The sequence below is a fragment of the Emiliania huxleyi genome (genome assembly GCF_000372725.1).
Source record: "Emiliania huxleyi CCMP1516 unplaced genomic scaffold EMIHUscaffold_9, whole genome shotgun sequence".
Classification (NCBI taxonomy): Eukaryota; Haptophyta; order Isochrysidales; family Noelaerhabdaceae; genus Emiliania; species Emiliania huxleyi.
The window spans coordinates 1,298,599-1,311,245 of NW_005195301.1; the positions used below are offsets into that span (position 1 = coordinate 1,298,599).

A 12,647-nucleotide genomic window follows, 5' to 3' on the forward strand; every position below is an offset into this window, starting at 1 on the left:
CAGCAGCTCGTCGCGGCGGCGGCATCACCGGGCGCTTGGGACGGCGCCACGGCGGGCGCCACGGGTGAAGCCGCCCCGATCCGGATCGACCACCAGTTGGACTGAGGAGCGCGTGTCGCTTTTCATTCATGGTTGTCCCGCGCTGAGTCCACAGATGTGTGTGCGAGGGAGATGTTAAATATTGTTCTTGTTAGAGTACTCTCTGGGAATCCCCCCGGACCCGCGCGACGATGAACATGTACATGATAAAGCCGTATGTGCATGTGAGACATACACGTGAGGGCTGTGTGACTTAAAGGGCCTAGCTCCTCCCTAGCTCTTAAGTTCTGCCCCGCTTCCCCGTGTCTCTTTTAGTTTTACCACGAAACGGAGGTAGTTACCCGCCCCCTCTCTTACTCCGGCGGCGGCAGCATCTCGAAGACGATGCAGCTCTTCTCGGAGTGCGGCTTGCACCTTTGAGGAAGCTAGTCCACGTGCGGTTCCATGCCGCCTCGGATAGCACGTGATGCACCGCGACTGTCGCAGGCGAGGTGCGCTCGTTGCCGTTGCGGCTGCGAAAGCCGTTGAGGAAGGCGGTCTTGTTCAGCCCGAGGCGCGCTTGGCATTCGGCCCTCATCAGCGCCACCTGCTCGTCGATGTCATGAACAGCGCGGCCCATGAAACTGAGACCGAGGGCCTGGATGCGCGGGGTGTGCGATGCGAGCCAGCCGATGAAGATATCTTCGGCATAGTGCACAAAGCGCACTGATCGCGCTGCTGCCAGGTCTGCCGTAGCTCGGCGCACGAGCGGCGAGGCGCGGACCCAGTCGACGACGTGATGCGAGAGAGCCCCGGTGATTGCGCCGCTCGGAGCCATCTCCGTGCTGTCCAACGCGTTTATCGCGGCCCTCGTGCTCGGGGAGGGCCTGCGCTGCCGCGACCTCATCGGCTGCTGCCTCTGCATCGCCGGCGGCGCCGTCATCGTCGCGTCTTGCTCGACGCATGACTTGCAGGGAATAGAATCAGGCCCATCCGGCCAAGAGTCATAAGGATAACAAAGTCGAGGGAGGAAGCTGCAGGTGGACGCCGACGTGCACTCCTTCCTCTCGCGGCTGCAGGACCGAATCTTCCTGGTCTACATGCTCTGCCTCACGATCCTCACCGGGCTGATGCTCGGCTTCCAGGACAAGTATGGCCACGCTCACGTTCATGGCGTGCAAGGGCGTCTCGACTTGTGGATCTCCCCCATATCTCCCCATATCTCCCCATATCTCCCCATATCTCCCCATATCTCCCCATATCTCCCCTAGGCGTCTCGACGATGCTCAACTTGTGGATCTGCTCCCCGCCCGCCGTCGCCGCGCCCGCCGCCGCCGCGCCCGCCGTCGCCGCGCCAGCGGCCGGAAGGGCGGCCGATGCTGGCCAGCCGGCCTTGCGCGAGTACATGAGCTGTCCTGTGAGCTGTGTGCTGTGTGTCCAGCAGTCCGGACCCGGTGCTACAGCCGGTGACAGTGTGCCTCGTGTCGGCTCCCGAGCCAATCGTGTGCAGCGTGTGTGTGCGTGTGGCCCGTCCTCCATGCTAGGAGGTGTGTAACACTGACTGACTGCAACCAGCAGCTCCCCGGCAGCCTGAGTAACATGTCCTGCACACGTCACAGAGGTGAGCCATGGACTGAGGGACATGTCGGAAGTGTCACAGAAGTGAGCCAGGGTCGTAAGAATTGGCACGGCCTGCATGCTGCAAATGCAGCGTTTGTCCGTCGTCCTCCACACCGCTGTGGCGTGGCAGACGGTGAACGAGCTAGCATGCGGGGAGAGCGGCATTGCGCACGGTGCGGAGTGCATTCATTGCCGTTCTTAACGGAGTCCGGCTTAGGCGGCTCCGGTGGTGAGGCGTGAGCCGGTGTGTGTGCCAGTCCGCGCCAGTCTGCGCCCTTGTCGTGCCAGCGTGCTGTGAGAGAGGCTTCGGATCGCTGGTCGAGCGACCCGCGCACCCGGGGGGTGCCCTGCGCGCCTGATCCAGGCGCGAGAAACGAATCTGCGAGGCGAGGCCGCTCATATGCGGCCCGATGGGGAGGAGTGGTGAGGACTACGGGGCATCGGCTTCTTACACAGCCCTTCCTCTTGCAGCGAGCCCCCTCCAACCCACCCGCGCTGGGTCGCGGGTTTGACGCATGGGGGGAGAGAGGTCTTGCATGGGGTCACTCCCGCGTGTGTGAGTGAGTGACACACACACACACACACACACACACACACACACGGTCACTCCCGCGAAACCCGTGAACTAGCCGGTGCAGTCGGAGAAGGCAGAAGGGGCAACTCCGTGCACTCTCCGCGGGCGCGAACTTCATTTTGCACAAAATCCAGCTGCGAGTACGAGCCGCGGGGTTGCTTTTTCGAGCCCGAACGACGCCTCAAAAAGCGCGCGCGGGGGACCTGCAGTCCCCCGAGACTAACACTGGGCCGCTGGCGCAGTCAGTGACAGGTAGAGGTGGTATACACCTCACGCAAGGGAGTCGGGGGAGCGCGGCCGGCGACACGGTCACGGTAGAGCCGCCCCTAAGCCCGGACTCCTCCTCTAGGGCCGCCTAGGCCAGCATGCGCGACGCCGACTTTGATACGAAGCCTCGGCAGCAAGGGCAGGTCGTGTTGATCGGCTCCATGCCACGGCTCGTCTCGACCTCGCTGTTGTCGCTGAGCCAAGCGTGCAAGCAATGGTAGTGAAAGAGGCTCTTGCAGCAGCGCGTGGCGCCCCAGCCGTTTGGGTCGCGAGGCTGCAGACGCGCCTCGGGGTGTGCGCCGAGGTCGTCCAAGCAAATGGCGCACTGAGGTGGCTCCTCTGCTGCTGGAGCCGGCGCCACCCTTGCTGCTGCGGCGGCCTCCACCTCCATCTCCGACTCGTCCTCGCTATCGCTCTCCTGCTCTGCCTCCACCTCCACCTCGTCGTCCCATGGCGGGGCAGCCTCCGCCGCCGCCTGCGCCGCCGCCGTCGCCGCAGCATCCGCCCTCGCCGCCTGCTCTGCTGCGCGCGCCTGCCACCTCGCCGCCCTCTGCTCGCTCGCGGAAGGCGGATCGGGAAGCAGCGAGAGAGCCACCGCCTCGGCGATGTCCGTTGGATCGAAGCCGTCCTCCTCCTCCTCGTAGCTGGCCTCGGACGGCCCTGCTGCGCCTTGCGGCGGTGCTTGCTGCGGCTGCGGCTCGAGCAGGCGGACGGTGGTGTCCCACAGGTGCCGCGCACGCGCCAGCGCCGCCTCCTCGGCGGCGGCGTACCAGCCTAGGCTGACTTGCCGGCCTCCAACCCTCACTGACAGCTTGTACTTCTTGCTGCCTTGCTGCTTCGGGTAGAGGGTCACGCCGTTGTAGCCACTGTTGCTGCTGTTGCTCGTAGCCAGAGTCAGGCCCTCCCTCTCCGCCTGCCGTATCGCCTCGGCGCCAGCGGCAGAGGAAGGCGCGGGTGGCGGCGGCGGTGGCGGCGGCGGCGGGTAGAGCACTGCCATGTCCCTGCCCGCCTCCCTGCGGGCGTAGAAGAGCGCCGCCTGCTCGGCGGTGGCAAAGAGGCCGAGGTGGAGCAGCTTACTGCCAACCCACACATGCAGCTTGTACTTCTTGCTGCCTCGCTCCTTCGGGTAGAAGGTCACGCCTTTGTAGCCGCTGTTGCTTTTGCTGCTCGTAGTCAGAGTCAGGCCCTCCCTCCCCGCCTGCCGGACCGCCTCGGCGCCAGCAGCAGTGGAAGGCTCGGGTGGTGGCGGCGGCGGCGGCGGCGCGGTGAGATCGCTGGTGTCCCTGCCCGCCTCCCTGCGAGCGTAGAAGAGCGCCGCCTGCTCGGCGGTTGCGAACCAGCCGAGGCTGACTTGCTTGCCGCCACTCGCCACCTGCAGCTGGTACTTCTTGCTGCCTGTCTCCTTGCGGTAGCACACACCCTTGTAGCCTGTGTTGCTGCTGCTGCTCGTGGCCAGCGTGAGGCCCTCCCTCTCCGCCTGCCGTATCGCCTCGGCGCCAGCGGCAGTGGGAGCCGGGCGAGGCTGCAGCAGCTTGGCAGCGTCGGCGCGGCCGTACTCTGAGCGAGCGTAGGCGGAGGCCGCCTCTTCGGCGGTGTCGAAGGAGCCGAGATAGACACGCTTGCCGCCATTCTGCGCCTGCGCCTGGAACTTCTTATCGCGGCGGCTGTAGGCCACGCACTTGTAGCCAGTCGTGCTGTTCTTGTTGATGGCTGGGATCAACACCAGGCGCTCGGACACTGTGGCCCGCGACGAGCTCGCGCGAGCGGGCGCCATTGCCGAATAATTCTTGCGCGCACACGAGTGCGCGCGGTCTTGTTATCGTTGCAACGCCGCCCCCCCGGCGGCGGGCGAATCTATCAGAATTTTACAACAAAACTCCCTTGCACAACACTGGGCACGGGACTGGCGCGCACTATCTATCAGAACTTTGGGTAGGCACACTTACTTATAGTGCTTCTGCGGGTACACGTTTCGCGTCCTCGCCGGTCCCGCGATGAACACCCGGAGCTTGACGGCGGTGAGACCAGCATCATGAGGTGCTCGGCCGCTCTCACTGCCGTCGCCCGACGGCGACGCCCGTCCGGTCCTCTCAGAGCCCATGGCAATGGTCCGCCTTACCCGGCGTCTAAACAAGTCAGACAGGTCTACCCCCCTTACCCGGAAGGGAGCCCGAACCCATATATGCCATGCATGCGTGTGTGCGTCCTCTCCTCCACGCCACCGCTCCGGCCGTGCGTGCCTCGATCGCTGCCACCGCTTCTGCGGATGCAGTCGTTGCCCTGAGCGACTGGACGAGCGGCCGAGGTGCGGCCGGCCTCGTAGCATTTGCATGCGTGCACACGGCGGCCGTGGTCGGCTGCTTTCCAGCGACGATTCTCTTCGAGCTAGCGGCCGGCTTGCTATTCGGCGTCTATCAAGGCGCCGCGGTCGCTTGGTCGGCTAAAGTGCTGGCTGCGACGATCACCTACCTCGTGTCGAGCGGCATCGCTCGCGCGGCTCTCTCCGCTGCCGGCGTGGAGGAGGCGGCAGCTCGTGCCTACGCGGCGCAACCATCGCTCGCAAACCTCGCGCAGAGCGTGGAGCGCGATGGTGCTCGATTCACGCTGCTGGCACGCCTCTCGCCCATCCCCTCCTGGCTCAACAATTATGGCCTCGCCTTGGCCGGCGTGAGCCTCGACGACTACTTTCCGGCGACGGCGCTCGCCACCCTCCCAGCGGTCCTCACCCACGTCTACGCCGGCAGCCTGTTCTCGTCGGCACTCGAAATCGTCGAGGGCGACGGCGCGGCGTCCTTCCCGTCCTTTGCGAGCCTGGTGCTCGGGGCGGCTGGAGCGTTGGGCGGCGGTTTGCTGCTCCGAGAGGTGGCCGCGGCGGCGGCCAGCACGACCGAATCAGGGGGGCGGGGGGAAGGAGGAGGAGGAGGAGATCAGTCGGCCGCCGCTCGGCCGCAGAGAAACTGGCGCCGCAGCGATCCGAGGGCCAGCGTTGTCGGCGACGACGGTCCGCGCATCCTCGACAGCAGCAATTGTACCTCGATGCGCCTCCCGCCCCATCCCTCCCTCATCCCCTCGTGTCCCCGCCCGCCTCGCTGCCCTCCACGCCCGCCTCGCTGGCCCCGATTCCTCCCACGCCAGACGGCCCCGCAGGCGAGACGGGCGGCGGCACGAGCACACTCGCCGGGCTCGACTCCCCCTTAGATGCTCAACTGCCTGCTCTCATCGGCCAGCTGACACTGCCGCACATCGCGATGCCTGCTCATCGGCCAGCTGACACTGCCGCACATCGCGATGCCTGCTCTCATCGGCCAGCTGACACTGCCGCACATCGCGAGTGAGCATACGGCACCACGCCACTCCCTCCCTAGGCTCAACACGGCCATCGTCGGCGGCGGCGCGAGCGGCCTGCTCCTCGCTCACCGACTGCTGGACGCGGGCGCATCCGTCACGCTGCTTGAGGCGCGCGGCGACCCGCGCGACGGCAGGGTGCGTGAGGGGCGCGCCTATGCGCTCGGGCTCGGTCTGCGGGGGCGCGCGGCCATTCGCGCGGTCGATGAGGCGCTGTGGCAAGCGGTCAAGGCGGAGGGGTTTGGCAGCGACCGCTTCACGCTGCACGCGCCCTTCTTTGGCGCCGTCGACTTGCGCAAGCCGACGCCGGGGCAGGAGCCGTCCGCCCTAGATGCTCAACTCTACCCACATCTCCCCGCATCTCCCCACATTTCGGGGCAGGAGCCGTCCGTCCTCATCTACCAGTCGGACCTGTGCTCCGCCTTGCTGACCGCACTGGAGGCGCGCCACCGCGCCTCCGGCCGGCTCGACATGCAGTTCCGCGCGCGCGTCGAGAAAGTCGACCCGGAGAGCGGCGAACTGGCCTGGAGACGTCGACCCGGAGAGAGCGAACTGCACGTCGACCCGGAGAGCGGCCAGCTCGCGTACTGGCCCGGCGGCGACGAGGACGGCGGTGGTGGCGGCGGCAAGGACGGACGTGGTGACGGAGGCGAGGACGGCGGTGGCGGCGGAGGCGAGGACGGCGGCGGCGGCGGCGGCGGCGGCGCCACGACGACGGGATCGTTCGACCTGATCGCGGGCTGCGACGGCGTGCAGTCCGCCGTGCGCGCCTCTTTCGCCGAGCGGTGCCCGTCCTTCAACGCAGAGCGGGCGACTCTCGGCGGCAGCCTCAAGGTGCTGCGCCTCGAGAGGATGCCCGCGCGGCTGGCGCCCGACGCCGTGCACCTCGTCCCGGGCGCGGGCGGCCTCGCGGCCTTCTTGGAGCCGACCGCGCGCGGCGAGGCGTGCGCCCTCCTCAGCTGGCGCGGCGACACCCTCACCACGACTCTCCCCGACGGCAGCAAGGGCAGTTGGCAGCCAGCGAGCGCGACCGACGCGGACGCGGCGCGGCGCGCTTTGGCGAGCGCGTTGCCGCTCCTCGCGGACGCGCTCAACACGACGGCCATCGGCGAGCAGTTTGTCGCGCAGCGCGTCTCCAAGGCGGCAACGGTCAGGTGCAACTCGTACAGCTTGGGTCGCGCGGCGCTGCTTGGCGATGCGGCGCACTCGACGGGCGGCGCGTCCGGCCAAGGCTGCAACTCGGCGCTGCAGGACGCGATCTCGCTCAGCGATGTGCTGAGCCGCTTCGACGGCGACGTGGCCGCCGCACTGCCCGCCTACTCACGGGAGCGCGTCCCCGAAGGCACCGCGCTCCTCGACCTCTCGACGGGGCCCGGCGCCGACGCGCCGCCCACGCGGAAGTTGCTCTACGCCGCATCGAGCGCGCTCGACTTTCTCCTCTCGCCGCTTGGGCTGCGCGACCCTCCCCTGCAGACCCTCCTCACGACGTCGCTCACGCCGTTCGCCGAGATTCGGCGCAGGCGAGAGGCGGCGTTCGGCCCGTTTCCCTCCTCCGCCGAGTTTGCGGCGCAGATCGAGGAGGTCGCATGCGGTCGCGTGCGATAGGCTCTTAACACTTAAGATGTCGCGTGCCGTGTCGAGTGTCGTGGTGCAACAAACAGAAAACTTACACACACGTCTCACGCGGGCTCGCCTGAGTGTGCTGCGTGTGCGTGCCCCCGCCGCTTGTCGCAGCCCTTGGAGCACTTGGAGTGCGGTGTGACGCACGTTTTCTTTTTCTTGCCGTTGATGCTGGGTTCGGATTTTTTGCGGGGTATGGTACTCTCGCGCAACCCACCTCGAGACCATACCCCCCCGCCTGCTGACAGACCCAGCCTTCCGGACGCAGGCAGGACCATACCCCGCAAAAAGTTGGAACCCTGCGACCTCCCGGAGCCGATGGCCTCCCACCGCATCGGCGCGCGCGTCGCGGGCCTCTCGCCAGAGCAGCTGTGCGCCATCATCGAGGCGCAGGCGGGCGCGAGCGACGCCGCGCTGCGCGTGGCGGAGGAGCACGCTGCACGGCTCGTGGAGCAGCCCGAGTGGGTCCTCTCCGAGGTGCTCCTCTCGCCGGACCTCGCCCCGCACATCCTCGCCCAGCTGCCGACCACGGAGCACGCCGTCAAGGGGACGTGCCGCGCGTGGCGCCGCGGCTGGAAGGAGACGCTGAAGAAGCGCGAGAGGCCGCGCCTGGTTGTGATCGGCGGCCAAGGCAGCGATGGCGAGTTCCTCAACTCGCTGGAGCGGTACGACCCGTCAACGAATGAGTGGGAGGAGGGGGCTGTGGCGCCGATGCCGACGGCACGTGAAGATGTCGGCACGGCGGTGCTTGACGGCAAGCTCTACGCGGCGGGCGGCGAGACTGTGGCTGACGGCGCAACTTCCAATCTTTTGGAGCGGTACGACCTGGCAACGAAATCGTGGGAGGAGGTGGCGCCGATGGTGACACCACGCGAGAACCACGCCGTGGCGGTGCTCGATGGCAAGCTGTACGCCGTGGGCGGCCTCCACGACGTCAACGGCATCCTCAGCTCGGTGGAGCGGTACGACCCGGCGCTGGATGCGTGGGAGGCGGTGGCTCCGATGGCGGCGGCGCGAGCTGATGTCGGCGTCGCGGTGCTCGATGGCAAGCTGTACGCTGCTGGCGGGCGTGGTCACGGCGGCCGCCTCAGCTCGGTGGAGCGGTACGATTCGGCGATGAATGCGTGGGAGGCGGTGGCGCCGATGGCGGCGGCGCGGCGCGTTCTCGCCGTCGCGGTGCTCGACGGCAAGATGTACGCTGTGGGCGGCTTCAACAACGGCTTCCTCAGCTCGGTGGAGCGGTACGATTCGGCGACAAACGCGTGGGAGGCGGTGGCGCCGATGGCGGAGGCGCGGAGCGACCATGGTGTAGCGGTGCTCGACGGCAAGCTGTACGCTGTCGGAGGCTACAACAGCGGCATCATCCTCAGCTCGGTCGAGCGGTACGACCCGGCGTTGGATGCGTGGGAGGCGGTGGCTCCGATGGCGGCGGCGCGGATGAAGGCTTTCGCCGTCTAGCGTCTTGATGTAGTCGCCGTTGTGTGCTAGCCCCACGGCGTGGAGTGTGCTGAAGTCCCTCGCCTGAGTGTGCTGAGCGTGCGTTGCTTGTCGCAGACCTCTTGGAGTGTGCGGGCCTGTGTTTTCTTATCGCTCCCACCGCGCATCGGCGCCCGCGCTCTCGCCAGAGCAGCTGTGCGCCATCATCGAGGCGCAGGCGGGCGCGAGCGCCGCCGCGCTGCGCGTGGCGGAGGAGCACGCCGCACGGCTCGTGGTACGTGGAGCAGCCCGAGTGGGTGCTCTCCGAGCCTCCGAGGTGCTCCTCTCGCCGGACCTCGCCCCGCACATCCTCGCCCAGCTGCCGACCACGGAGCACGCCGTCAAGGGGACGTGCCGCGCATGGCGCCGCGGCTGGAAGGAGACACTGAAGAAGCGCAAGCGGCCGCGCATGCTCGTGTTCGGCGGCCACGACAGCAACCGTCCACGAGTTCATCAGTTCGCTGGAGCGTTACGACGCGTCAACGAATGAGTGGGAGGAGGAGGCTGTGGCGCCGATGCCGACGGCACGTGAAGATGTCCGCATGGCGGTGCTCGATGGCAAGCTCTATGCGGCGGGCGGCCAGAGGTTGGACGGCGCAACTTCCAATGGTGGAGCGGTACGACTTTGAGACGAAATCGTGGGAGGCGGCGGCGCCGATCGATGGCGACAGCACGGGATTCTCACACCGTCGCGGTGCTCGACGGCAAGCTGTACGCTGCGGGCGGGTACAACAACGGCTTCCTCAGCTCGGCGGAGCGGTACGACCCTGCGTTGGATGCGTGGGAGACTGTGGCGCCGATGGCAGTGTCGCGGATTAGTCACGCCCTGGCGGTGCTCGACGGCAAGGCCTATGCTGTCGTCGTCGTCGTCGTCGGTTGAGCGGTACGATCCGGCGCTGGATGCGTGGGAGGAGGTGGCGCCAATGGGTTGGCGGAGGCGCGCGAGAATCACGCCGTGGCGGTGCTAGACGGCAAGCTGTATGCTGCGGGAGGCCGCAACGACGACGACGGCTACCTCAGCTCGGTGGAGCGGTACGACCCGACACAGAACGCGTGGGAGGCGGTGGCGCCGATGGCGGAGATGCGGTTTGCTCCCGCTCTGGCGGTGGTCGACGGCAAGCTGCACACGTTTGACGTTACATTAAATTTGACTTTTGAGGCAAAGTACTCAGGCCCGGAGAGATTTTAGAACCGTTACGCAATGCGCGACATTGCACTCCTCCGTGCCGCTCGCTCGCCGCTGCGCGGGACATGGGCGCCGATGCGGCTCGCGCTCACTCGGCCTGCCTCCGCCTCGCGGCTCGCTGAGCACGCCGTGGGTCCGTCTGGTGCAGCGCTGCCCGCTCGCTGCGCTGCACAAAGCTGCGAGAAGCAGGGAGCCCTCCTGAGCTGGAGCATTGTGCAGCGCGGCTGCGAGAGCTCGACGGCGCCTGTGGTTTGGTGTGAGAGCCTGATGGGTGGCAACCTCCAGCTGCATCGACATGCGCAGCCTGCTCTCCGGCCCGGTGCCGAGGCATGCGGGTTGGCGAATGGCGCCAGCTTCTCAACGCTGTCCTCGGCGTCGTGCAGCATGTCGCAGCACTTCTGCGGCGATGAATGGCGCGCGGGGTGCGTCGTGCCGCGCGTGGAGTGGGAGGCCCGAGGCACGCGGCTGTCGGTCAACTCCGCGGCGCATGCGCGCCGTGGAAGCTGCTCGACAGGCGACTTGCATGGTGCGAACGCGATCGCCGTTACTGCTTCCAACTTTGCCTATCAACCTCCGTCGGTTATTATAACCGAAAGTTTGGTTGGGGGGTACGGCGCTCAAGAGTTGCGACTGAGCGAGATCGCTGACCTTCCTTTCTTTTCCCTTTGCAGGGAGGGATTGACTTCTTCCGTCCCCCCCGCTGCTTCCTACCTGATTTCTTCCATCCGGACTGCTGGTTGCTGGAAGTGTGTGAGTCCTGAACCAGGGCAGCACTTTCACCCAGGAGTCCACAATCCAAACCCCCCCTTTGCCGCCTCCTCCCCCACCGCCACCCCCTCCCTCTCCGCCCTCGCCCCCTTTACCGCCGCCACCGCCGCATCTACCGCCGGGCCCTTCCTCACCGCCTCCTCTCTTGCCGCCTCCTCCCCCCTTACCGCCACCTCCGCCGCCTCCTCCTCCCTTGCCGCCTCCTCCTCCCTCGCCGCCTCCTCCTCCCTCGCCGCTGCCTCTTCCATCTTTGCCCCCTCCTTAACCACCTCCCCCTCCCCCTCCGTTCTCGCCCCTTCCGCCGCCGCTGCCTCCCTTGCAGCTTTGTGCAGGACGCAGGTCCTACCTTTGGGGACACGTAATTCCATCTATATGGTGGTGTCCCCCCGAGGCCCCGCCCCAGGAGTTGCGACGGCCGGCACCGCCACCAGGCCCGCCCCCACCACCACCGCCTCCGCCCCCGCCGTTGGAGCGACCGCTGGGTCGAGGAGCCGCCCCTGAAGTTCCACACCAGGCGGTGCAGCCGCCAGTACCGCCATCGTTTCCGCCACCCACACTGCCGTTTCCGCCCTCGCCACTGGAACGGCTGCAGGGTCGTGGGGCCGCCCCAGCGGCTCCACACCAGGCGTTTGGGCCGCGAGGGCCGCCACCGTACCCGCCGCCCCTGCTACCGCCTCCACCCCTGCCGCCGGCGGGGCCGCCACCGTATGGACCCGCTCGGCATAACCTGGGGGGTCCGGGACCACCCCGCCGGAGGCTAGAGTACCCGGAGGGAGGAGCTGGGAGAGGGGAGGGGCCGCAGTACGATAACGGGCCCGCCGGCGAGCCGGAAGGCCGAGGCCGGAGGGCCCCAGGGGGGGCTTGGGGTCAGCTGTCGGAGGAGGTGAGAGACGAGCTGACGCGGCCTCTGCGGGTAGAATCGGGACGTACGGACGAGCCGAGGACGATAGAGAGACCGCGGGGGCGGGCACGAGTCCTCGACCGAAGAGAGCCGGCCTCACTTCACGGGGAGGGGCGGCGTGGCGATCCAGTGCCGCCGCCCTCGCCCGAGGAGTTGGGCATGGGACCACCGGAGGTGGAGTCAACAGGAGCAGGCAGAGTGGGCGAGACGGCGGCGGGGCCGCGGCCGAAAAAGGCTAGGAGGGGGGGTCGGGCCCCGCATCCGTTGCCCAACCAGCGGAAAGCGAGTGGGGGGAGGACCGAGGGGATAAGAGGGCCCCTCCAGACCGAGGGGGGGGAGGCCAGACCGGGAAGCCTCGAGGGGTGACGTCGAGTGAGGATGTACGTCGTGTGCGTGTCTGGTGTTTATTAGCTCCGAGTAGAGGGGGCGCTCCGCTGCTAGGGGAAACCTGGAGCGCGGACTAACCCTCGGAGACCCGTGTTTACTTTACGGCCCTTTCCCTGCGAACGCGCACCCCCTGGGCTAGGGCTCTCTTGCCCGCAACCCGATGCCAATCATCCGGCCCGCTGGGTGCGCTTCTCAGCTCCCCGGCCCTGGGTGTGCGGTTGCCGACTGCACTCCAAGTGCTCCAAGTGCTCCAAGACAACCCAAGGGAGGGATGGGAGGACGGCACGCCGCCACCACACAGGGATTTTAAGGAGAGAATGCGGTGCTAGCCTTCGCCCACGCTCGGGCGTCTACCTACTACCTCTTTCTATCTCCCTTCGCAGTCCCTCGCCGATTCTCGCAGCGACCTTCATGCCACCTCGCGGTCGTCCCACTGAGCACTTGGACTTGGAGCACTTGGAGGGCAGTTATTAACCTCACATCCA

General features: G+C 67.3%; 2 protein-coding genes across 2 annotated transcripts; one reads left to right on the plus strand and one right to left on the minus strand.

The window, feature by feature from the left end:
- Positions 1-2,567: 2,567 nt before the first annotated feature.
- On the minus strand, positions 2,568-4,253 carry EMIHUDRAFT_97368 (hypothetical protein; the record flags this gene model as incomplete). The annotated part of the gene is made up of 1 exon (XM_005757865.1): positions 2,568-4,253. One exon carries the CDS (start codon positions 4,251-4,253, stop codon positions 2,568-2,570), a length of 1,686 nt encoding a protein of 561 aa, XP_005757922.1.
- A 413-nt stretch (positions 4,254-4,666) lies between these two features.
- EMIHUDRAFT_97369 (hypothetical protein) lies at positions 4,667-7,429 on the plus strand (the record flags this gene model as incomplete). Its single annotated transcript, XM_005757866.1, has 2 exons — positions 4,667-5,341; positions 5,747-7,429. The coding sequence occupies 2 exons, from the start codon at positions 4,667-4,669 to the stop codon at positions 7,427-7,429; spliced, it is 2,358 nt and encodes a 785-aa protein (XP_005757923.1).
- Positions 7,430-12,647: the final 5,218 nt, after the last annotated feature.